The sequence below is a fragment of the Apteryx mantelli genome, chromosome 1 (assembly GCF_036417845.1).
Source record: "Apteryx mantelli isolate bAptMan1 chromosome 1, bAptMan1.hap1, whole genome shotgun sequence".
In the NCBI taxonomy this organism is placed as follows: Eukaryota; Metazoa; Chordata; class Aves; order Apterygiformes; family Apterygidae; genus Apteryx; species Apteryx mantelli.
In genome coordinates, this window is record NC_089978.1 from 68,096,660 (window position 1) to 68,120,769 (window position 24,110).

The 24,110-nt window shown below is 36.4% G+C and overlaps 1 protein-coding gene across 5 annotated transcripts in view; it reads left to right on the top strand.

Moving 5' to 3' along the window:
• HERC2 (HECT and RLD domain containing E3 ubiquitin protein ligase 2) overlaps nucleotides 1-19,030 on the top strand; it is a 124,025-nt gene extending 104,995 nt beyond the window's left edge. For 3 of the 5 annotated variants that reach the window (XM_067294214.1, XM_067294221.1, XM_067294245.1), the window contains 13 exons: nucleotides 241-332; nucleotides 1,325-1,464; nucleotides 2,504-2,691; nucleotides 2,842-2,877; nucleotides 3,395-3,592; nucleotides 5,238-5,321; nucleotides 12,113-12,254; nucleotides 13,123-13,317; nucleotides 13,410-13,522; nucleotides 14,422-14,612; nucleotides 16,505-16,610; nucleotides 17,176-17,388; nucleotides 18,019-19,030. In XM_067294214.1, the coding sequence (XP_067150315.1) occupies nucleotides 241-332; nucleotides 1,325-1,464; nucleotides 2,504-2,691; nucleotides 2,842-2,877; nucleotides 3,395-3,592; nucleotides 5,238-5,321; nucleotides 12,113-12,254; nucleotides 13,123-13,317; nucleotides 13,410-13,522; nucleotides 14,422-14,612; nucleotides 16,505-16,610; nucleotides 17,176-17,388; nucleotides 18,019-18,291 (1,971 nt within the window). In that variant the 3' untranslated portion in view covers nucleotides 18,292-19,030. Of the gene's footprint in view, nucleotides 1-240; nucleotides 333-1,324; nucleotides 1,465-2,503; nucleotides 2,692-2,841; nucleotides 2,878-3,394; nucleotides 3,593-5,237; nucleotides 5,322-12,112; nucleotides 12,255-13,122; nucleotides 13,318-13,409; nucleotides 13,523-14,421; nucleotides 14,613-16,504; nucleotides 16,611-17,175; nucleotides 17,389-18,018 lie in introns of those variants that run through there. The other 2 variants (XM_067294230.1, XM_067294235.1) reach the window with 2 other exon arrangements.
• The last annotated feature ends 5,080 nt before the right edge of the window (nucleotides 19,031-24,110 follow it).

Here is a 24,110-nt window from a genome sequence, read left to right on the forward strand (position 1 = left end):
GAGAAGATCTTCAACAGTTTTCTGAATCTGAGCTTCTTTTTAATGTTTAACAAGTAGATGGTAGAAAGACGAATAGAGTGGAGTTCTGTGAAATGATCTGCATATGCATTTTTATTAATAAATATACATAGGCACTCTCACACTTGCACATTATTTTTTCCTTAAGTCTTACCTAACACAGTGCAGTCTGTGAACCTCGAGACAGCTTAATTTTGATTTCATTTGATATTATTTTCCTAGATTGATTCTCTCACAGGCCTTGGAGTGGTTAAAGTAGAATGTGGATCACAATTTTCTGTGGCTCTTACCAAATCTGGAGCAGTATATACCTGGTAAGCATTTTGTATTAGTCATATTTACAATATTAGATGTAATTTGGTTTATGACAGATACTAGTGTTATTCTGTCTTTACTGTTTCAATCTCCCCCATGTCAAAAACGTTTTAGGAGTTCCTCTGTCTTGATTAATAATAAAATCTACTGTTTTGTGGAGTTTTTTATGTTGCTATTTGAGTGAGAAGACCAAGTATTTTGTCTTAGAGAACTGAGCTCAGAGTTGTCATTCCAGGCACTGACCACTGCAAGATGCAAAAGTCCTAAGTAGGTCAGTAAAAGTGTAAGCCTGAAGTGTCGTGTGGTGTGGAAGAAAACAGCATAAATAACATTCTCATATATTATAAATATTCTGCCTAGATTGTGATGGCAATAGTCCTAGGCTGTTGATTTTAGTTCATGGTTTGGATCTTTCTGTACAGTTCTAATTTTTGTAATTTAAACTATCAGACTTGAGTGTTTAAAACACAAAAGAAAACAAAAAGCCTTCCCAGAATCCCCCTCCAGCTTGTTGCCTGTAACATTAGAGATGTCTTTAAACTGTATAAGGTTTAAGTTCCAGTTTCTGAGGTCGGTAAACTTACTCTTTTTGCAGTTGAATGCCTCTGATCCTTGATCCTTTTAAGAGGAACAAAAAAAGCTTGCCAAGGTTATCAGACCTTAAAAGACCTACACTGAATAAGTATCAACAATGGACTGGAGTCAGAGTTGCATGATTGCGTTACCTGGCTATATATGTTACATACATTTCACATCAACAACTTGAAGTTTTTTTATGGTGTCAGTAGAATCACACCCATGTCATTTAAGCTAGGGATGATTAATGTTGAGTATTTGGAGGCAGAACCTTACTGTTTCTACTAAATATCAAATATTTTTGGTTATTGGACTGTCTGTTACTACACCTACAGGCAAAATATCACACACTGTCTGTCCTCCCATTCTTCCAAGAATAAGAACAGTTTTGAAATGTTGTACCTTCTCTGTGCAGGGGCAAAGGAGATTATCATCGTTTAGGCCACGGATCTGATGACCACGTGAGAAGACCACGACAAGTGCAGGGACTGCAAGGAAAGAAAGTCATTGCGATTGCTACTGGGTCTTTGCACTGTGTTTGCTGCACTGAAGATGGTATAAAGAACAAATACATTACTTAGTTCTCAATACTGAATTCGAAAAAAAATTAAACTTTCTTTTTTAGTCAGCTCTTGGTAGGATGCACTTGCTAGAAATGCTGGTCCTCTGTGTGTGTTTGCAGTTGTTGCATATTTCTTTAGCAGCAAGTATATAACTGATTTAAAATGAGCACGTAAACCCAGCTGAAGATTTTTAGTTACTTAACTAAAAAATAAAGAACTAAGTTTTATAAACGCTAATGGTCAACAGAAAATACAGAGCTCTAAAAGTAGTTACAAATTGGTCAAGCACTTGAATGAATGCACTTAGCTTTTTTTTTTTTTTTTTTTTTTTTAAAGAGGGTTTTCTGAACCTGCTGAGGTGTTTAACTTGGTAAATGAAGCATGATGCAAGCTACTGCTTCTTACAGAGTAGCTTGAGATACTGAATATTCTTTGTAGGAAACTCATTCCCCCATTTAATTAACCAGTCTACACAATGACTGAGTGTTTTATAGGTGCTGGTGAAATAGGATATAGCTGCACAAAATGAATGCTTAGAAACAAGGTTGCTATCTTAAGTATTTTCCAATTATCTTGCAACAGTAAGCACCCGTTTTAATGTCCTCTATAGTAATACAACCTATTATAGGATCTTTTCTTCTGATACAGAACGTTAAATCTTTTCTTATTCTTTTTTTAAACATCAGCTTTTTTGGCTATAGAACTATCAAATACAGACTCTTTCTGGTGTGTTTGTTATTCTTCTCCTACCCCATCATTTCCTCCTGTTCTTGTACAGAACTTTAAATGATTGTACAAACTATGAGGAAGTAATTGTACCTCATAATATCTCCTGTACAGACATTCAGAATGTGATCCTAACTCTGACATTCAAGTTTTACTAGATAGTGGATTTCAGAGTTACAGGCAAGCCTAGAAATCTTGATTATAGAACAAGAGCTCATTGGGTTAAATGATTTATAAATGCTAATAAAAAGAAAATACAGCTTTTGCCTTAGCTTCAGAAGGAGTAATTATTTTTATTGTTTTAGGGGAAGTGTATACATGGGGAGATAATGATGAAGGACAGCTTGGAGACGGAACAACTAATGCTATCCAGAGACCGCGCTTGGTTGCAGCACTTCAGGGTAAAAAGATCAACAGAGTAGCCTGTGGCTCAGCACACACTTTAGCTTGGTCAACCAGCAAACCTGCTAATGCTGGCAAGCTCCCTACACAGGTAATATTTTGACTTATAACATTCAGACTTTAAACATACTTAGTATGCTTCTTGTTAATCTTTCAGTAGATGTATTTCCTTTCTAAATCCCTGCATAAGTTTAACGTGCTCTTGTTTCGCTTCATGCTTGAACCAATTACTTTCTTTTAGTTCCATATTTCCGAAGAAAGATTCCGGTTTTCTGAGGTGAGAAAGGTTCTTCATTCATTACCTATCCAATTCTAAACAGTAACTTAGTTTGCAAATTGGAAGGAATGTGAGTGCCATCTTCCAGCTATGGAAGTCTCAGCCTTCCAAGTGGGTTCTTTACTGCTTGCTTTTGTTTTAGGAGATTGCTATTTGAATATTCAGTTTCTCCCTCATTGAATTTTTTTGCTGCAATGATGGGGCATAATGCTTGGGTATAGTGATGACAGGATGTAAAATGTGTCTATTTATGGATAAAGAAAACTGTAAGATTTGGAATAACAAGAAAAATATAACTGTCATGTTTCTAATACTTTCAGGAACTTTCTGTTTAGAGGGAATACTGTTAATATTTTATACAAAACTGAACTCGTATTTATTTTTGATAGCATGAATAAACAAATATCTGAATTTCTAAGAATACAAATTTAGGAATAGAATTGTTGTTCTGTTTGTTTAATAAGATCCAGTATATAATAATTCCAAATTATATTCAGATATGATTGCTTTACCATAGGTTCCTATGGAGTACAATCATCTACAGGAAATACCCATCATTTCATTGAGAAACAGACTTCTGCTCTTGCATCACATTTCTGAACTCTTCTGTCCTTGCATTCCAATGTTTGATCTTGAAGGACGACTTGATGAAACTGGCCAAGGACCCTCAGTTGGATTTGACACATTACGGGGAATACTGATATCACAGGGGAAGGTATTTATCAAAATACGCTTTTAAGGAAACACAAGATAGGTGTCATTATGGTGTTGGTCTGCTTTTTGCGTTTCAGGTGTAATGGCCAGGTGGTAATACTAGTTGAGACAATAGCTGTATGCAGGAACAAATGGGTTTCAGATGGGGCTTCCTAGGGTTTCAGTCTCAAATGGTAAAAAAACAAAGAATTTCATAGTCATAAGGAAAGTCAGTCATGAGGAAATCCATTTAATTGTAAGTCTTGAAGGCTGCAACACTAATTCAAAACTTCAGATCTGGAAAGCCTTTAAAAAGATAACTGACCTTCAGTTTGATCATCAGTTTTGGTTCTGAATTTTCTTGCTATCATAAGAATTTGTTTAATTTAACAAAGAATAATAACCTTATATTAACAATCAAAATCTGCTGTGAGATGTATTTTAAAATAGGAGCAGTTAATGTTTTGCTTTCTCTCTGCAGAGCTGTTCTGTGTCCCTAGATAAGACATGTGGTTTATAACTAGACTCCTTAACATGTGTTGTCTACAAGTCTCTGTCTCTAGACCACAAAAAAATTGGGTAGTGGAGAAATCCAGCAGAACTCATGCTTGCCAGACCAAGAAAAGACCACTCATATTTCATCAAAACCCACGTAAAAGAAAGCAAAGGGAAATCTTAGATATACTCTTCACAACTCTTGTAAATCTTAATGCTACTAATTAGAGAGGCTTTAGGTAAATGATGTTAGGTATAGGAATAGATGTGTAGAAGGCACATTCAACATTATTTACTTTTGAGTCTGCACAACAGTTGTGGAAGGGCTTCAGGTATACAATAAATGTGATATTCGGCATATTTAATGTCAAAATTATTCAACAGAGACACCAAAGTTTTGATGCTGTATTCATATCTAGGAATTCAAGTTAGATAGGCTACATTCAGAGATTCGAAAGACTTAAAAATTCTGGTAAAGCTTACTTGAAACTGGCAGTGTAAAAATTGAGCCAAATCTTTAGTTAGTGAACTTCAGGTGCTTAAGTTTGCATGAAAAGTTTGTTTTTGATTTTGTTATTCATTGCCTTCCTTAGCAATGTGGTCTCTTCTTTGGCTTTTTTGATTGTTTTTCTCTGATGTACTTATTCTCCATATACATTTATTAGTTTGATATAAATTTATGCTAATTTATGCTTGAAGTCACTGGCGTATTGGTTGCTTAGTGATAACTGAATCCGATGAGATAAAATCTTACCAGCCATAGTTATGAGTGATACAGGTGAGACTTCTTTATTTTGAGTATCCCAAATATTTCAGACTTGAATTGTATTAGCACAAATAACATGCTCCTTAACTGACATCTCACAACTTTATCTTGTGCTGCTCTTGCCTACTTGTTTATTTTTGAGTATTTCAGAAGTATTTGATGTTTATTTCCATTTCTTCTAAAGAAAGACTTGGAGACTTTGAGCCTTTACTAGCATTTTGTGATGTAGTCAGAAGGAAATTGCTGAAGGGATAGTACTGCAGGATGCATTTCTCTGTTCTGTTGTAGAATCTCAGTCTTTTTCTTGGGTTGGACTAAGTACATGTTTATTTGTGAAATATGTGCAGCTTTCTTATTTGACTGCAGTTTTGCCACTGCTTTAATTTTTTGTATTTTCCTTTTTCAGGAGGCAGCTTTCAGAAAAGTTGTGCAAGCAACTATGGTGAGAGATCGTCAGCATGGACCAGTTGTAGAGCTCAACAGGATACAGGTAGCTTAAGCTAAAGCTTTGAGTGTAGTGTGTATGTTTAGCCCCCAGTGCTCTATGTTTGTTAAGTCCCTCTGTGTTTCAGCTGTCTGGATATCTGAGTACTGAAGAGCTGGAATATCAGAGAACCAGAAAATATAATGCAGCAAGGGCTGTTCATTTTATTTTCAGTACATTTTTGTCTACGTTTTTTTGAGGGGAAAGGGGCACTTCTTGAAATGTTAAATATACTATTTGGACTATAATGAGCAAAATATGTCCTGCTTGACAAAGGACTACTTTTTCAAAACATACTGTCTTATATTATTTGAGGGAGTGGTGGTTCTGATCTCTTTCTTATCTTCCCAAATGATCACATGAATTATTCAGCTGTTGCTTTCATAACAGAGAACATGAAAAAAAATGCCCTTGAAAGTAATTAGAATCAGGATGATAAACTCTTGTCCTTTGCTGGTCATTACATGTGGTCATATGGATCACAGAATTGTTTTTATATAAAAGGGCTTTTTTTCCCTAATCATTGACGTTAGAAAATGTAATGTCATGCCTTAGGCCAGATATGTCTTTTTCCATAAGTATTTCTGTAACATAGAATAGTAAAACATTGTTTTCATTTAAATAGACTGAAGCTTGGGCTTCCTCATGCATTTCTTTCTTTTAGTGGTGGTGGTGGTGGTGTTGTTGTTTTTTGTTTGTTTTTTTTTACTATACTGTAAAAAGTAAGAAAAGCTACTCTTTGTAAGTTTAGAATAGAGAAACTGAAAATTTTGGCTAATTAGTTAAAATGAACTTAATGAACTGAAATATATTCTGTTTGGACTGGCCCCTATTTTATATTCCTTTGCCTTTTTTTATGGGTACTTAAAAATTCTCCAGATAATGTTATGTGATTGGAGTGAGTTGTTTTAGTTTATTACTTAGGAAGTGGAAGCTGAAGAGTGTGCCAGATAATTTCCTTTTTCCATTTTTCTTGTGAATTCAGAAAGTCCAACAAGCAGTGCAAATATTTAACTTTGAACAGGAAGCGAATGAATAAGTTGCACTTATTTCCTAGTATCTTGTTTCCACTTTTGAGTTAATTAGTAAAGGTGGGCTTTTGTATTCCAGTTCATTACTTTATTCTCTTTAAATCCAGAAAAGAACTGGTAACTGCAGGGCTTCCCTTTTTCATAGCTTCTGTGGAAGTGAAATATTGCTGTAACACAGGTACGTCCTAGGTTTATTCTGGTGAAAGCTAAAAGAGATAGTGTTCATCATCTAGCCTGAACACACAGCGCCAAGTGCGGGTCACAATTTCTTGTTTGAGTTAGCTTTTGCAGAGAATGAGGGTGTGGATTCTTGCTTACAGTATTTTAATCCTTTATAATATTTAAGTAAAGATTAAAAGCTGCATTACGTAGTCTCAAATAGCTAATTGTTGTCAATATTAAGAACTTGCACCTTATTTGTAGTCTGAGTTTGTTTAACTTCAGGCAGACTTAAGATTTCTTTGCTTTCAGAAAATTCTTCTCCTTACAGATTATATATTATATTCTGCAGTCAATTCACTTCTTTATCTTCCTTAGTATAAAATGAATAGATGAATTTTTAATTTAAAGTTGTTTTGCAGATTTTGACTTGTTCTTGAAAATATTTCCTGAAGTTATGTCGTTCAGTGGTCTTTTTGAAGAATCAGAATTGGACACAGCAGCTGTCTAACTAGCTGCGTAAAAGCAAGCTAGACACCACTCCCATGTACTGAGGTCAAGTTTTACATGTACTAGATTGCTTTTTAGCAAGTCACATCCATATTGCATACTACTTAGCTCTGGCTGTTTTCTAGGCCCTAGTTATTTTTTACATGTTTTTTCCTGTTCAAAGGGTCTGAAATGTAATGTGAGGGCTGTGCTGCAGCCCACCTGAGTGCCAGTCTGGTGTTTCCGTAGCATGAAATTGAGGGTATGTTTTATACTTTGAGGTATAGCATGAGGGCAAGCTTGAATGCAGATAGGCTGTTTGGGGTACCTTTGGAAGACTGTGTAAGGCAGAAGAAACCAAACTTGATGCAGTTTTGTCTGCATTACCTCTTGGGAGCGGTCCTTGAAGTGAGCTGTCCCAGAACAGCAGCTGGGCTTTGCCTTGGAAAGATATAATAGGATTAGTCTAAAACTGAGCCAGAAAGTGAACCAACAGATACATGTGTGGACAGGGCTCCAGTGCTCAAGCTCACTTACTGACCCTCTCTTATTAGCAGATCACATATATATAGTAGTTAAGTACCAGCCTAGCTAACGGGATGTCAAATGGACCGTGTGTTATTAAGATCTGTAGGCAGAGACATTCATAATCCTGTTAAATCGTATCATGCCTTTGGGTGAAAGAGAGATTATCACAACCATTAAAAGGAATTTCCTCCTTTTAAAAGGAGAACAAATTTTAGTTATTATGGAGTCTGAATACTTTTAAGAACATAATATTGAAAAGGATATCCTGGTTTAATGTTCTCTGCTATCATGGAAGGAATGTTGCACTTCTGGATATATTGAATTCCACTTTAAGAATAGTTTCTTCCTCTTTACTAGGGCTCCTTATTAAATGAAAGTTACAAAATCTCACTATTATCGTTAAAAATTTTCTGATCTTAAGTTGGGCATAATATGCCAGTTCAATTATTTGTTCTTCTACCAGTGTTGTTCTTCTACCAGTGTTATTCTTCAGTTAAAATAATTTCCTTTCTTCCTTGTTATTGTCCTTTCTATTACCAAATGTGTTTTTAAAGAACACTCATTTCATGTCAACCTAAATTTTCCTAGACTGAACAAGCTAAGCTTTTTTGGTCTATTTGTGTAGAATAGTCTTTCTATTCTCCTGATCTTTTTATAATGCTTTTTTTTTCTATGTCATTTCAGTTTGAGCATAGATAACTGAAACCTCAAGGTACAGATGGGGGCCCCATCCGTGCTCTTGTAATTATTGCATTGATACTTCTCTACCTCTTTTGGAGAATGATTTCCTGACGTATCCTTGAATTGCATTTACTTTCTTCATAGATAGAGGTCTTTTATGTTAACAGCAAATTTTTCTCTTCCTTAGTTGATTACAGCTGATAATCTCTTATCCTTCAGGAAACATTCTTACTAGTTTCTAAGTGTGTGGCTTTACACTGCAATACTACGTTTCTTCTCATTCCTGCTACTGCAGTTAAGGTTATCCATTTCTTCCTACATAGCGTCCAAACATTTGTGTATCCAGTCCTCCCCCTCCCCCCCCCCCCCGGCTGATTTTGCATTTGGATGCTTTCCCAAATTTCATTAACAAACTTTAACATTTTGTATCATTCATTCATTAAAGTACTGAATAAGATTAGTCTTGAGACCAGCTGTTGGAGCTTCTCTACTGGGAACCACCCTCCTTCAGTGTAATAATTGTTCTTTCCCTTTAGGCCAGTTTCCTAGTTGCCTTGCAGTGTTATGTTAGATATAGTTCTTCTGTTAATCTGGATTTTCTTTTTAATAAGGTGACATGGTATCAAGTATTTTCTTTATTTGTTCAGTTTTGTTTTGTAATATCACTTGATGAGAAAACCCCATTCTCTTAGAGCACTACTACTTTCTCTCTTTTCTGTTTGTGCATTTCTTCTCTATTTCCCCATAAATAATCCTTATTCTTCATTTTCTTTTTTTCTCCAGTCTTCTGAGATGATTCTGAGTAGCTTAGAATTAGCATGAAAGGTATCATTCATCTTTATCTTTGATGCTATAGTGAGATAAATAAGGAATTGCTCATTTAAGCTAATGTTTCAGGTTTTATGCAGGCATAGATAGTAGTGCAAATAGATTTGAATAGGAAATAGCTTTTCATGTTGCTGAGAACTTTGAGATTAAAAAAAAAAACCCTCCCATTACATACCTGCAGGAAAGCAAGAATTCTTTTGCCCCACGCTCTTGTGAAATTAGAGAAAGGGTCTCACGGGATGGCCAGTAGTTCTGTGGGTGCTCTGTTGTGAGGCTGAGAGATCCAAGTATAAGGATCTGTTCTTCAGCTTCATAGAAAGACCTTAAGTCTTGGTCTTCATCATCACACCTAAATGTTTTAACCAGATTACAGATTGATTTGAGTTTCTTTCCTCTTTTGTTGGAATGGTTCTGCTCAGAGCAAGTGATTATTTGCAGAGGCAGTTTCTCAAACTTGTCTCCCACGCTCCACTGCAGCTATTGAGCTGCTGCAGTTCTCTCTGATCCAGAAGACGTTTGGTTTTCACAATGTGGCATCTTCTGATAGCAGATTGCTTTATGAAAATACTTCTGTGGCTCTAATCAACATATTAACTCTGTTTTATGCTAAAAAGGTATCTCGGTAGCAATAAAGCTGGGCCTGTGTTTTAAAATTTGAGATGTTGCATAATCTAAGTGTGTTTAGTGATGCATGTATTAAATGAGAGCTATATCCATTCCTATTTAACCTATTCACTAAAGTAGATCTAATAGGCTACTTATGTCTCTAGAGGAGATGACTCCAAAACATGAGCAAGGCAGACCTCTACAATACAAAGCTAAAACACCTGTAGTAGAATTGTGGCCTGAATAAATTTGTGTTGATTTTTGCCATTTTTTAATGAACAGTTTTACTGTTAATAAACTAATAAATTCTAATATGAGGGGTTTGCCTTTGTCACCATGGCAAAATATCAAAGTGCTGGCAAAAATGCCAATAATCCTTGACAGCATTCTTACATGGCTTTGTTAGAAGTAAAATCCTAACCATTCCTGCATCTAAGTGATCAGATCAAATGAAAATTCTGTGTTGCTAGTGAATAAATACAAACTGAATGTACAATAATAATAGTAAATGTGCATGCCTTCCTGTTCAGTTCAGTCAGGCTTGCTTGCCATTTTAATCTTTGAACAAAACTTTGTTTTGCTGCATATTAGTTTGGTAGTGTTGTCATTTGATGATTTATTTGCATATTAGGTTTGAGGTTTGAAAAAGTAGTGAATGAACTACTGCATTCCCACACTGCTTCTACTCGTGCTTTCCTTCTTCTTCTTTTTTTTTTTTTTTTTTTTTTTTTTTAAAGAAAAGACCCAGTGATTTCTCAACTTAAAACTTCTTGGGCATTCAAGCTCTCTAGAAATTCATTGAATTAAAAACAGCTTTTATTGATAGAGAATGCCCTAAACATGAGAAGGACTTGAGTATGTGAGCCTTTCAAGAAAACCTGAAAGTAGTCTAGTGGATATTGTCCCTTTAAGTATGTAGCATCAGAACAACTGGATTTGGAGGCATACTCTACCATGGGGTGGGACCAAATACAGCTAAGTGGGTCCGATCTGGGTTATTTCGGTGTGAATAGTCTCAAGGATATTGGTGAACTACATGCACTGTAGGAGTCCCTTTACAGTCAGAGCAGGTTGAGACTATGAATTGCAGATAATTAAGGCAAAAATTTTTTAGGCTTTTCTGGCCTTCAGTTTACTTTGCATTTCTTTTCTCTCTGTACTGTTCAAGTGCTCTTTATGTTCTTGTCCACTTCATGTTTATCTCCTGCAGCAAGATATGTGGGTTTTCCATTGCATGCCATTTCTTCTGGTTCTTATTATCAGTAAGGAATATAAGAAAAACACTTATTCAGACTTCTGGCCAGCAACCCAGCCTCTGATCTGTCTTATGTATGGAAGCGATATCCAGATTTGACAATTCAATGTATGAGGAAAGACAGGATGCATTAACGAGGTGGATTGCAATCCAGAACAACCAAACTGATCAAAATCTTAGCTGCTGCTTCAGAAAAAAAGAGAAGAAAGCATTCTTTTATCAACAGACTTTGTCACTCATGCCCCTCTAACTTTCCATTTGCTTTAAAGAGGAACAGAACAGGTATAAAGTTGAGCAGAGGCAGATGAACAATGAACTGTGTAAAATTAAGGACAAAAAACATATTGGTGAAGGGGAAACAAATTCCTTATCTAGGTAAAAAGGCCAGCAGTGTTGTACACAGAACTAGTAAGGATCATTGTGTCTAGCTGGAATGAATCACTTTACTGTTTTTGCATAAGTTTCCAGCTCTAACAATAAAATTACTGAGGTCTAATCAACCTCCAAATTTTCAATTTAATTAAAAAAAAGAAATCACCGTCATTGTGAGTTGTGTTTGAGATGGGATTGTCTTGAGTAGTTATAACAATCTCAGGTCATTGAAATCATCTAGAACAATCATTTGGTGTTGTCAGGTCAGTTCAGGATGTGTGGTCAAAGCATCTAGATACTGTGCTTTCTCTGATCATGGCAGGCCAGGCATTAGTTGAAAATTTTCTTTTGTTATGTAGGTCCTGGAGTTTGATGATAATCTCAGTAATCACTGGTAGTTGGCTAAACAGCTATATCGCAGAGGTAGTAACAATTGCAGAAGTTGGAGAGCAGCCTATCCTACAGCCAATACCTTTTTTTCCTTAATATGTAGGTGTATCTTGCTTTCAGGTCAGAAGCAATCATTCTGGACTCATAATAGCCTGAGAAAGTAATTGTTTTCATCCCCTTGCAGATGGTTAGGACACACAGTAGGAGTCTGTGATATCTATATCCAGGGATGGATATTAGATATTAGGTGGTAGTGAAAAATACCGCAGTGCTATAATTTAAAATTTGATTCTTCCTCTGTATATGTTACATACATGCAAGATAGAGTGTGGATCTCTGGAAGTATTTCATTAACTGCACTAGTATTTTATAAACATTAATCTTATGGTCTGATCTGCACATCGATGCCAGCTGAAATATGTCCTTATCATGACTTGTATAATATGCTCATTTGATAGGTAAAACGTTCTAGGAGTAAAGGAGGACTGGCTGGGCCTGATGGTACAAAGTCAGTTTTTGGGCAGATGTGTGCTAAAATGAGTTCCTTCAGCCCGGATAGCCTTCTGCTACCTCATCGTGTTTGGAAAGTCAAGTTTGTTGGTAAGAATCTCTAATTCCCACCTATTTTGCATTTTTTACTGTTTTCTCCCCCCCCCCCCTTTTTTTTTTTTTTTGGAGGATGTTAAGAAAGAAAGAGATATAGGAAAACAATGCAGATATATGGGCAGAGGAAGGTGCTTAAAATGTTAGGTAGTAAAAAGACCTTTTTAAAATGTTTTAAAAAAAAAAACAACAAAACTCAACATTATTTGAAATGTGTCTGGAATTGTCCTTAAATTCGAAAGGCATCCATTTTGCTTACAGTGAACATTTTCCAAAACCTAAACCTGCTATTCAGGTGTCAGATTTAGTAGATAATCCTGGCTAACTGGTTTTACTTGAGGTTTTTTTTACAATTTTCTTGTCACTTTGATCTTTTTGATGAAAAATAATTTAGATTGAAGAGCCATTCTATCTACTCTGTGTGTGTGTGTATGCATATATCTGTATATGTGTGTGGGTGAGTATATATATTTAGAACTATATCTAAATCAAAGTTTATCAGTTTAAAATGTCACTTAGGAATCACATGTTGCATGGGCTCTCTTTTCCTACTTATTTTCTGCTTTATTTTAATTACTATATGACAAAAATGTTATTTATACTCCGGCAAAATATTATTTTTGAAACTGTCTTATTTCAGTAGTCTTCTAGATAATATGATTTTTACAAGGAACTGAAAATCCTCCAGTCCCCAAGGAAAACATAAAGGTGTTTTCATGTGAATGGATATGACAGTGTTGCTTCTAGCATACTTCTGTTTAACCACTCGTCCCTATAGAAGGAAATACAGTTTATTTCAAGACTTCATTTAGAAACATGTTTTTGAAACAATGTGTAATTTTAAGCTTTTTTTTTCTTTTCCAAGGTGAATCCGTGGATGATTGTGGTGGAGGTTATAGTGAATCAATTGCGGAAATGTGTGAGGAACTTCAGAATGGGCTGACCCCTCTTTTAATTGTGACGCCAAATGGAAGAGATGAATCTGGAGCTAACAGAGATTGCTTCCTATTAAATCCTGCTGCCAAGTCTCTCTTGCATATGAACATGTTTCGTTTTCTTGGTAACTTCTTAGCAGCATTGTGACTTTCTACTTGTGTTACATGATCAGAATATTGTGAATCTTTAAAAATATATATATGTTTAAACTTGCAGGTGTACTGTTGGGCATTGCTATCCGGACTGGGAGCCCTCTGAGTCTCAACCTGGCTGAACCAGTATGGAAACAGCTTGCAGGAATGAACCTAACAATTGCTGATCTCAGTGAAGTAAGTGTGACGTTTCTGCATAGGGATATAACTTACAGAAGACAAACAGACACTAGCATGAATTTTTCTCAGGTGATTGGCTTCCATGCTGTCTACATGGTTATAGTATTTTGACTGGCTTTTTACATTTTGAGCCAGCATAAAAGGATTGCTTGTACTCACTGTTAAATTTAAGTCTTTTACAAGTAGTTAAATAAGCTGTTTGAGTTCTAGTGCACTCAGATCTACTCTTGGGTTTGACTAGATAAATATTTGTGGCTGAACTGCTTGCCAGTAAATCTTTCCATAGCTGTTCCTGTCTCTTTTGCTGAGACACACTAACTGATTGGATACACAAACCTACACTGTTTTAAAGTGAAGGAAAATGAGTTCAATCCAAACTACTATTGAAAATAACTTGTGCCCACATAATAAACATCACAAACTTTCAGTTTCTGTTTATTGAACTTGGGTAATGGAGAGTAACAGGTCTTTGTTACAAAGAAGAGTTGCTTTTCAACTACTGTCATCTAGAAATGTACTTACTGTAGCATCATTGAGTCATTTACTTGTCAAGAAAGTGATTCCTTTTGTACCAAAAACAACTTTGGAGTACATAGGGGTGATTATGTTTTTAAGCTTTAAATCCATTTTCTTACATAATACAGTTTCTTGGCGAATGTTACCCAAAAGGATTGAAAACTAGAACACATCCCCTCCAGCCCCCCAGCATAATGTGATTTTGTGTAAAATGCAGAGCCATCTTCTTGCTTTGAAATCCAGTTAGGTGGGTTGTGGTCAAACATTTGACACAATGGATTTGGTAGATGGCACATGATGCAATGCTTTTGGTATGAAAGGTACACTGTTGTATAGAGCTAATAAACTGATTTTAACTCAGAGTTGGATTTTTTCAAAAGGTTGATAAAGATTTTATTCCTGGGCTTATGTACATTCGAGACAACGAGGCTACTTCAGAAGAGTTTGAAGCTATGAGCCTGCCATTCACTGTGCCTAATGCAAGTGGTCAAGACATTCAGTTGAGCTCCAAGTACACCCATATTACACTGGATAATAGAGCTGAATATGTGAGGCTGGCAATAAACTACAGGTTTGTTGAACAAGTCAGTCAAATTATTCAAATGAATGATCATGACTTTCTTTTTTTAAAAAGAAAATAGTAGGTGTAACCTTTTAAACAATATGCTTCTTTAACCTCTTATGTACACCTATTTTAATTTTTTTTTGTGATTATAGTGTTGATTTTCTGATCTCTTTTTATCTCCTGAAGGAGAAAAGATTAAACTTAAGTTTTAGGAGATAGTTTTTAAAAATTGGGAAATAAATTAGTAGGCATGGCTCTAGATTTTAATAGCTTCCCTCACAGGGCAGTTTTGACAGTTTTACAGGAGGACAAATGCCCTGTCCATCTAGTTCTTCCTGTATGATGAAGCAGTAGGCTTGAGGTCTCATCTTGCATATATTCTCTCCTACATTTAGATCATTAAGCTCTTTGTGAAGATAGGTTAGATTTAATGCTACTACTCCCAGTTTTACATATTGTCAATTGAAGTCAAGAGCAGTCCCAGTTTAATTCTTACTCTATTCCCATCTAACTTTAAAAGCCCAGAACAAAATGTTCATACTCTAAATACTGTAAAATAAGTTTCTCACATCCATATGTGGACAAGTAAATTCATCCACACATGCCAAGCAGTTGAGCATTGCACTGAAGCCAGTGGGAATTCGGTTTTTCAGCATTTGTGAAAACAGGCCTTTGGTTACTCAGATGCCTAGATAATTTATCTAATCTGGACAAGGACATTTAAGAAGTAGGCAGGGATCTTGTTATGTGAAACTGTGGGCTTAGCCCATCCAGAACTGGGGAAAATGGTTAATTTTGAAGAGAAACTGATTTATAGTTGTTTTATTCTCTCCACCACAGTTAATTATTTTAGTGAATACTTGAGCCAGACTGCATCATCACTACATACTTGCTTATTAGTTGCAGCAACTGCTTGAATTTTGAACTTGTTTTTCTATAAAAGTTTTCTGCTATAAATAGTTATGAGCCAACACTTGCACCTCTTTTTGACAGTAGAGAGGAATTTCATTTGCCATGGATAAACAGTATGTTTATATAAAATGCAAAATGGTTACTGAAGCATTACATTCCCTTGAGGAAATGATTTCATTCTCTTGCCATTTCTGACTGTTCTCAAAGGACACCAGCTATTCTAAAGCATTTTGCAGTTAGAACTCCTTTGGTAGACACATTTCAAAGATGAGTATCAAGTTTTTTAATTACATGAAAACCTTGAGAGGAAGACTTGCATCTGAATAGAATCCATGTGAAAAAGTGAATACATAAGACCAAGTTTTTCCTGAGATATCTTTTTTTTTTTTTTTTTGGTGATGAAAAGCCTGAGGATGGAGCTTGTGAATCTCAGGTCTGGAGAGCTCAGAAATTAGTCTGACAGGAAGAAGAAGAAAAAAAAAAAAAAAAAGCGGGACCCAAATCATGAGTGGCAGCAGAAGCAGCAAAATGTTAGGATTTTCTGTGATTGTCTTAAAATGCAGTAACTCCTTTCCTCAGGCCTCATGTTTTAGTTCAGACTCATGTTTCTCTTAACATGTCTGTCCAGTGTTGGAAATGTTTGAGGGCAGAGTATTAAAGCACAGACATTTTTTCCTCAAGGAAATGGTGCTTCCAAATGCGATATTGGTCCATTCTTGCCAGGCACAGCGCCCTAATAATATTGGAATTAGAATATCCAAAAGACTGGTAGGCACTTCTTCATACTGAGCTTGCTATACAACATGAATTGGTGTAGGAACTGGCGTATGGGAAGTCTCTTGTGTGACAAGTGTCTGTTGATGTTCTCTGGCACATAGCTGGGGACATGGGGAGAATGCATTGATACTGTAATAAGTATTAGGTCAAATAATTGTTAGAAGTGGTGTTCGTGGAAACTTGAATGTATTGTAAATGTTTCTCTGCAGACTTCATGAATTCGATGAACAAGTTGCAGCAGTTCGTGAGGGGATGGCCCGTGTTGTTCCTGTTCCTCTACTTTCGCTCTTTACTGGATATGAACTGGAAACTATGGTATCAATTTCTGCTTTGCTACCTCTATCAGATTGAGTGAGATGCTTTGCTTATATCTTACGGATCCAAAGCCCACATTTTAGTACTGTTTACAGTGTTCATTCTGTGATTGCAAATGTTTTGATAAAATGAAGACTAGAAAATGTTTTACTTTCCTGTTGGTGTTAAAAGGTTGCTTTGATATAGTTAAGCAGGGATGTAATGAATTATTTTGGGCAGTAAAAACTAGGACCTACTGAATTCTGACAGCAGTTTGGTGGAAGATCATGAGCAGTACTCATAGCTCTGCATTGTTGAAGGTGAATTGGACATACTCTTCCCAAGTAAATGTTATATCCCTGAAGCACAAAAAATATTTGTAAGAAGGCTAGTTTTTGCCCTGTGATGGAAAGATGTGTATTTATTATCATTTTAATAGGAGGGTATGTGCAACATTTGAAATATCTGAATATTCATTTTGTCAATGTAAAAGCAGATTAAACATTTTGAGAGAATGGAGGGAACAAATCACCTATAATTGATTTGATCAGCCTTTTTTAACCTATCATCATATTTTATTTTTCAGGTTTGTGGAAGCCCAGACATTCCACTTCACCTTCTGAAATCTGTAGCAACATATAAAGGCATTGAACCAACTGCTTCCTTGATACAGTGGTTCTGGGAAGTGATGGAGTCCTTCTCCAATACAGAACGATCTCTCTTTCTGCGTTTTGTGTGGGGCAGAACAAGGTTGCCCAGGACTATTGCAGACTTTAGAGGGAGGGACTTTGTTATTCAGGTAAGGGGTGGGGGTGTAGGAGTTTTGTTTTAAATAGTTAGTAGTGGAGGAATGGTAGCATGTCATATAAGAGAACAGGCTGATTTCACTGAACTTTCAATGTCAAATTTCATTGTAGATTTGACAGTGCAACAGAGACCAGTAATGTGCATGAATATTTCTCTTTTGTTTTGGTTCTGTGTATTTGTGTTTGACAAGTGGATATTCTTTTTATTAAGATTCCCAACTGTTTACTTCTCTAGCTGTTGATAGTGTCAGTCATCAATTGTTTTGGCTGGCATTTATTTAGCATTTCATTTAGTTTCATAATCATTTCAGCTAAATTCATAAACACAATTTTAACTTGAAATCATGCTTTGGTATTTGCTGATCTATTACAATTTTTTTTTTAGATTGTTCCCAGCCATATATTTATAATCAAAGAAGTTCATATTCAGTTCTTTTTTTTTGTTATTTTATTTAGCATAGAGAAAATGGATTTGGTTTCTTCATTGTTCTTTTAAGAAACTGTAGCATCAGAATCACAAATCTAACATCCTGTTTAAGAAAAATTCTAAAGCATCATCTCAGTATTTATTTGGACAGTTTTGGACAGTGGATCAGAAATATTGTGCTTTTTGTTTTTGGCAGGTATTGGATAAATACAATCCTCCAGACCACTTCCTTCCTGAGTCATACACTTGCTTCTTTCTGCTGAAGCTGCCCAGGTATTCCTGTAAGCAAGTACTAGAGGAAAAACTGAAGTATGCCATTCATTTCTGCAAGTCCATAGACACTGATGATTATGCCCGGATAGCACTGACAGGAGAGCCAGCTGCGGATGACAGTAGTGATGATTCTGATAATGAAGATGCAGATTCTTTTGCTTCAGATTCTACACAGGACTACTTAACAGGGCATTAAGAAAATAATGTAAGAGATAGTTGTCACAAGCACTGAGGCAAAATGCCAAAATGACAATGAAGCCAAGGACAGTTCAGAGTTCAGAATATAGAGTATGTATAGCCAGAGTTATGCTAATCTTCTGAACATGGGGAAAGTGTGTTTGCTACTCACAGTAGGAATTAAAGGTTACAGCTTAAATCATCAGCTTAGAATAAATGGCACAGTATATGGGCATTTAACATTTATTTTAAGAGCTGAAAGTGGCCCCCCGTAATGCTGCACTATATTTAGAACCTTTGTGTTTACTGAAGTGTTGTAAATGTTTATATAAATATGGTAGTGCAGCATCCAGAAGGCAGTGAAACCTTTAAATTGTGGGTGCAATAGCTTTTTTCTTTTTTTTCGTATTAAGTGTTGTGTTCTGTGCATCTTCTTGATTGTATATTGGAAATACTGTGCAACAACTAAATAGTATTATAAATATTTCAATTAACTTTACTAGAAGTTTGTTAAAGATTTTTGAACATTGAATTAACATTATTCCTTGAAATTCTTCTATAGATGATTAAAATGGCCATTAGGTTCACATCCACCCCTGATTTGTATATTTTAGCTTATGCATTATGTATCTCAAATTTGATACCTTTCTGCAAACAGCATCGTAATTCTTATCATGGAAAGTGTACTGTATATAATTTGTGCCATGTAAATGCAAAAGTTATAATTTCCCTCCAAATAAAAGTTCTGCCACAGAAAATATTACTATGTTTTTTTATGGTCATACAGCTGTTGCATGGAATGAATATTGCTACAGCTATACTAAGAAATTTTTCTGAAGTTTACAGCTGTTGACAAATAATACTGCTGTTCCACCAGTATGTAACCATGGTATATGCATTACCAAAGACAGGAAAAGTGCTGTAGGAAACTCAGAGCAAGTCTACACAACTGGGTAATGGTAGGGATCATATATATTTTCCTTGCAGTTGTTTCCAACATTACTTTTGTCAATAACAGTGAATTTGTTCTTGTAGACCTGTGAAAATACTTTTGAGGAGGTGTAAGGGACAGATGTCTTCAAGTAGCTGAAAATGGGTACGAAAGTGCATATGACGCTACTGTATACCATATTGTCTCTGATAAATTCAGAGCATTTTACAAGACTTGATTGTGAAATGTGTTTCTAAAGCAGTCTCTTTGAAGAACTCATTGAAGTCAAGCGGCCTTCAGGCAGCTATTGTGTTCTATGCAATAAATAGTCTTTCAGAGTAGGAAAATAGGATGTAGTTGTGGCAAAGCACTAATCCATTTGTGGTCATCAAATCACTTTTCCTGAAACATGTGATAGTTTCATCACTATTTTGGAACATCTGTTTTTTGTCAAAATGTCACAGTTTTGAAATTCCTTGAGTTTTAGAGACCTCTATTTAATACTGAAAATCTCTTGCAGTGAATGCTCTTGTACTGATACTCTGTCTTGTTGCTGGAGATTCCAGAATTCAGGCTTGTGCTGTCTCCTCCAGATTTTCTGTGTCTAGTGATGGAAAGTTGAGCCTTTTGTATCTTAAAAAAAATGCAGAACTCTCAAACTTAAGTAATCTCTTTTATCTTTGCTGTTGAATTGAATTTCTCCTGAGGTATAGAATCAGTGGAGAATCTAGTCCATACAGAAGTGCTCATGTGGTCATCTACTGTCCTTCACCATGGTAACACAGAAGCCCTTTAGGCATCAAGCTTGATCAAAGAGCTTGTATAGTCAGATTTTCAGATGTGATGGATAAGTCATGCCTAAATGCCACAAGCCTGAAGACTGAGATTTTGAGTTCATTTGCCATTCTTGAATTTCAGACCCCACTGCAGGAATGTATGAACTACTCTAAAACAGAAAAGTTTTGTAACTTGTTTGGGAAAAAAGCCTTTCAAATGTCAAAGTGTTTTTCTTCCAAAGAAGGCAAAAATATTTTTTGGCAAAGCAATGATTTACATTGTTAATTAGTGAATGGAGTAAAGGAAGGTTTTTAAACGTCCTTCTTTGCTTTCCCATCCTAACAAGAGAGTCTCAGATGCTCTTTTACAATGTGAAAGGCCTGTCACCTGTGCCCTGACCTACAGTATTTTTGGGTTGGCAGATTGTCACTCTTGAAAGGTTATTGTTTCAAGCAGTCGAAAAATGAGAATTGCGCTTATTTGGCTTTTAGATGCAAATCCTTACTCTGACAGGGAAAAGAACTCAACCTTTCAAGTAAGGAATTGCTGTCTCTTTTTTCCCTTCTTCATATGTCATTCCCCTGTAAAATCAAAGGAACAAATAATTGTTTTATTTACTAGAAAGCTTTGCCATAATGGGATTACAGAAGACTAAGAGCAGATTCCCTTCCCATGTTCAAAATTACTCTTTATTGCCTGAATAAACTCCTGAGTAATGATTTCTCCAAAACTATGTAATGGCTCCTAAATAGCCTGTGCATAAGGAGGGGAGGTCATCCAATTCCATCAGGGACTTTAGGGGACATATACCATGTTACTTCTGTAATCATGGTACTTGTTCCTAAGTATCATGCTCGTCAAAGAAATCTCTAGGCCAGGGTAAATAAGTACCTGCCTTCCTGAAAGCATCTTTCTGAGCAGACTGTATGCAAAACTAAACCGTACAGCACTCCTTCTCGGAAAAAGGGAAGCAGTGGCATTCAGAGATCTTATTGGTAAAATATCTTCACTTGCAAATATATAGGTTTAAGGAAAATGTGCAGATGCTTCCTGTAGATGTTGCCTTTTGAGGTTAATCTTCAGATCAATCTTGTAAGTAAAAAGCAAGGTTTTAATTAAAACATTCCAACATTGTTCTTTTACTTAACTGGGGTTCAAGAGTGTAAGAGTAGTGGAAAAGTTACTCTGTCACTGAAAGGCATGTCCTTACCTTAACAAGTGAAAACTCTGCAGCAAAGCAACAAAACTGAATGTGATACAAACTATTTGTGAGTTGATGTTCCAGATGCTTGTAAAAGATTCTGCTGATTTACCTGTTTGTCTTAAATGTGAATATTGATGGAATCTCTATGATGCACAGTTCATCAGTTTTGCATTTAGTCATCTGATGGCCAGAGAGTAAGATCATGCAAAGATTTCACAGAAACACAGAATATAATTACCTCAGTTGTTTCCTGGTGGTTGTAATCCATGGTCAGCTCTCTCCAAAGAGTGTTGATGCTGTGCACTGGCATGATCTGAAAAAGGTTTCAGCAGAAGTATTTTTGGAAGTTTCTTCTGAGGCTATGGAGTCACATCCAGGATACCATACAAAATTGGTATCCTCAACTGTGATCTAAGGATCTATTTTGTAAACAGGTCAGTGTTAGTGGAAAGAAATTCAATTCTCATTGGGCCATTGCTCAGTACGGATGATGAGCCTTGCAGGATTGGGGTGCAGCACTTTTCTAAAACAAATGTCCAAGAAAGGACTATAGCTTTTTAGTTCACTGTGGCAATTTCAGCAGCATACATAGGGGGGAAAAAAGTGCCAGTGTTGATCAGTCTCAGTAGTTGTTCGAGTACGTTATCCTGTTTAGCAGTAACTAATATCAAAAGAAGATGCAGGAAAGTGCAAAATCAAAAAGTGAGAAATTATGGTGCTTGCAGCCATGAGAAGATACTCTTCCTTGTAGCCTTTTATGAGAAGTTTGTGGCAAAGATATGACTGTTTATATTTCGTCCAAAACCAGGGTGCCACTTAAAAGGTATAAAAGGAGAGAAATTAAAGAATGACCAAGTAGACAAGGCTGTGTTTTATTTTCTTAGCAGGCAGGCTTTTGAATTAATTCCTCTGTGTAAAGTATTTCACCACTATTTTGAAGAAAAGATGTTCTGTAGCTTTAGAAACCAATCTGTTTTGAGTAAGTTCTATCCATAATTCCAAACCGATAATTTTCCTAACATTTTTTCTGATATGTTTGACATTTGTGGCAGGAACATGTGATTTGTCAACCACAAATTACAAAACCATTCTAATACTTTGTTTTGCCAGGAGAACTGCCCTAGTAGTTAACAGGTAGCAGGTTTGCTTTATTGCAGCTTTTGATACTCTCTCTTCCTTTCTAACATTCTTATGAGTAAACTATGACAACCTTTTAAATGAGGTCAAGGACTACAAGCAAAGTGTTAAGTTCCCTCCCAAACTGAGAAAACATTTCAAGCAGAAATCCTGCAAGCATCCTTCCTGTTTTTGGCTCTTATCAAGATTTTCATCAATTTCATTACATTGACCTAGAAAAATAAACTAAAAATAAACTAGAGAGCAGGGTCCATGTCCAAAATGAAGTTGGTGAGGGGTGTCTCAACTGAACAATGCAAAAGTCAAGGGAGTACAAAGTGCTATACTTAGAAGAAATTGAACACATGAAATAGTTGTGTGTATGGTCACCAGGTGGGATTCTGGCTGGCCTGACTGAATTGCTTTTTCTCCATGCTCCTATACAGGGAGGGAGATTCCTGGTCAAAACCAGGAAAGAAATGCACTTTCAATAACATAAATCAGGCCTGTTTCTTCCTGTGATCCTGCAGCCTGCTACTGGCTAACAGGCGGAGTTACCAGATTTCAGTGTGCAGCACTCATGTGACTGGAATTGTGGTATGTGGGGTAGAGCCAAGCAGAGTCTGGTATTTTTTCTTTTGGAGCAGAGGAAGCTATTTGAGTTGCAAAAGTGGATCCACTGTGCAGCAAAGCTCTGATAACAATAGGACTTGTATTTGTCCAGAGCAGGTGTGGGGGATTTAGGCTGATGATACCAGAGAACAGGCTTGTTGCCTCTTATCACTGCGATAAAGTGGCTTAAACCAATAGTGCAGACTTGTAGACATGCTATTGTATGACATTGTAATACAAGTATGAGAGGAAGACGACACACTGCACAATGGCTGGTATGGTCCAGGAGTCAGCTACCTGGGAGTATGTTGGTCCCATCAGGCATATATGACTTAGGTGGAGTGGCAAGAATTTGGTTGGATATTTTATGGCTGTTACAGTGTGGTCAGATTTATTAGTTGGCTGTGTTGCAGGGAAATTAGCTGCATGGTGCCCTATCTGGAGATGTTTATTGAGGCGTGGAGAAGTTGGACATCCAAATAGCAGTAATGATGACAAGCATTTGAAGAAGACTTGCACACGGCAAGGTGAGATGTTCTCTGCAAAAGTAGTTGCATAGTGTTGATGCATGTTTCATAAGGGTTGAATAGATAGCTGAAAGACATGTAGAGAGATACAGAGGAGGCCAGCTGGCTGAGCGTGTATTTGGGGAGGTTTGGCCTGTAGGCAGCATGACAGTGAGTTGGCTCCCATGTAATAAGAACACCACAGGCCTTCCTGCAGAGGTAAAAGATATGAGAACAGGCTGAAGGACTTTTCAGCCAGGGTAAGCTCATATTGAGAAGATTTGACTGAGGTCTGGCTTTGAGTTTTTTCCCGAAGGTCTCCACCTGTAGTGGACCAGATTTTCTCTATGGGGAATTCTAGTGGGTGGACTATACTGGCAATTCATACACATGTACTAGATACTGAGTATTCCTGACTTTTCTGGGTATGTAATATATGTAAATGAAGGTGTAACCTGCAGTTTCACTCCTTAGTGAAGGATGCATGTAATACTTTATCTATAGTCAGGACCAAAAAATGTCATAGAAAGTACTTGATTAGGCAATACTACTGGAGAAAAGGATGTCAGGTCCACAGATCAAATGATGCAGAAACAACAAGCAGTTACAAAAGGAGCAGGTATCTTTTTAGGTTCTGTTAAGGAGAGTTTCATTTGTCAGAGGTGAAAGGTTCCTTTTACCCGCTGACGAAT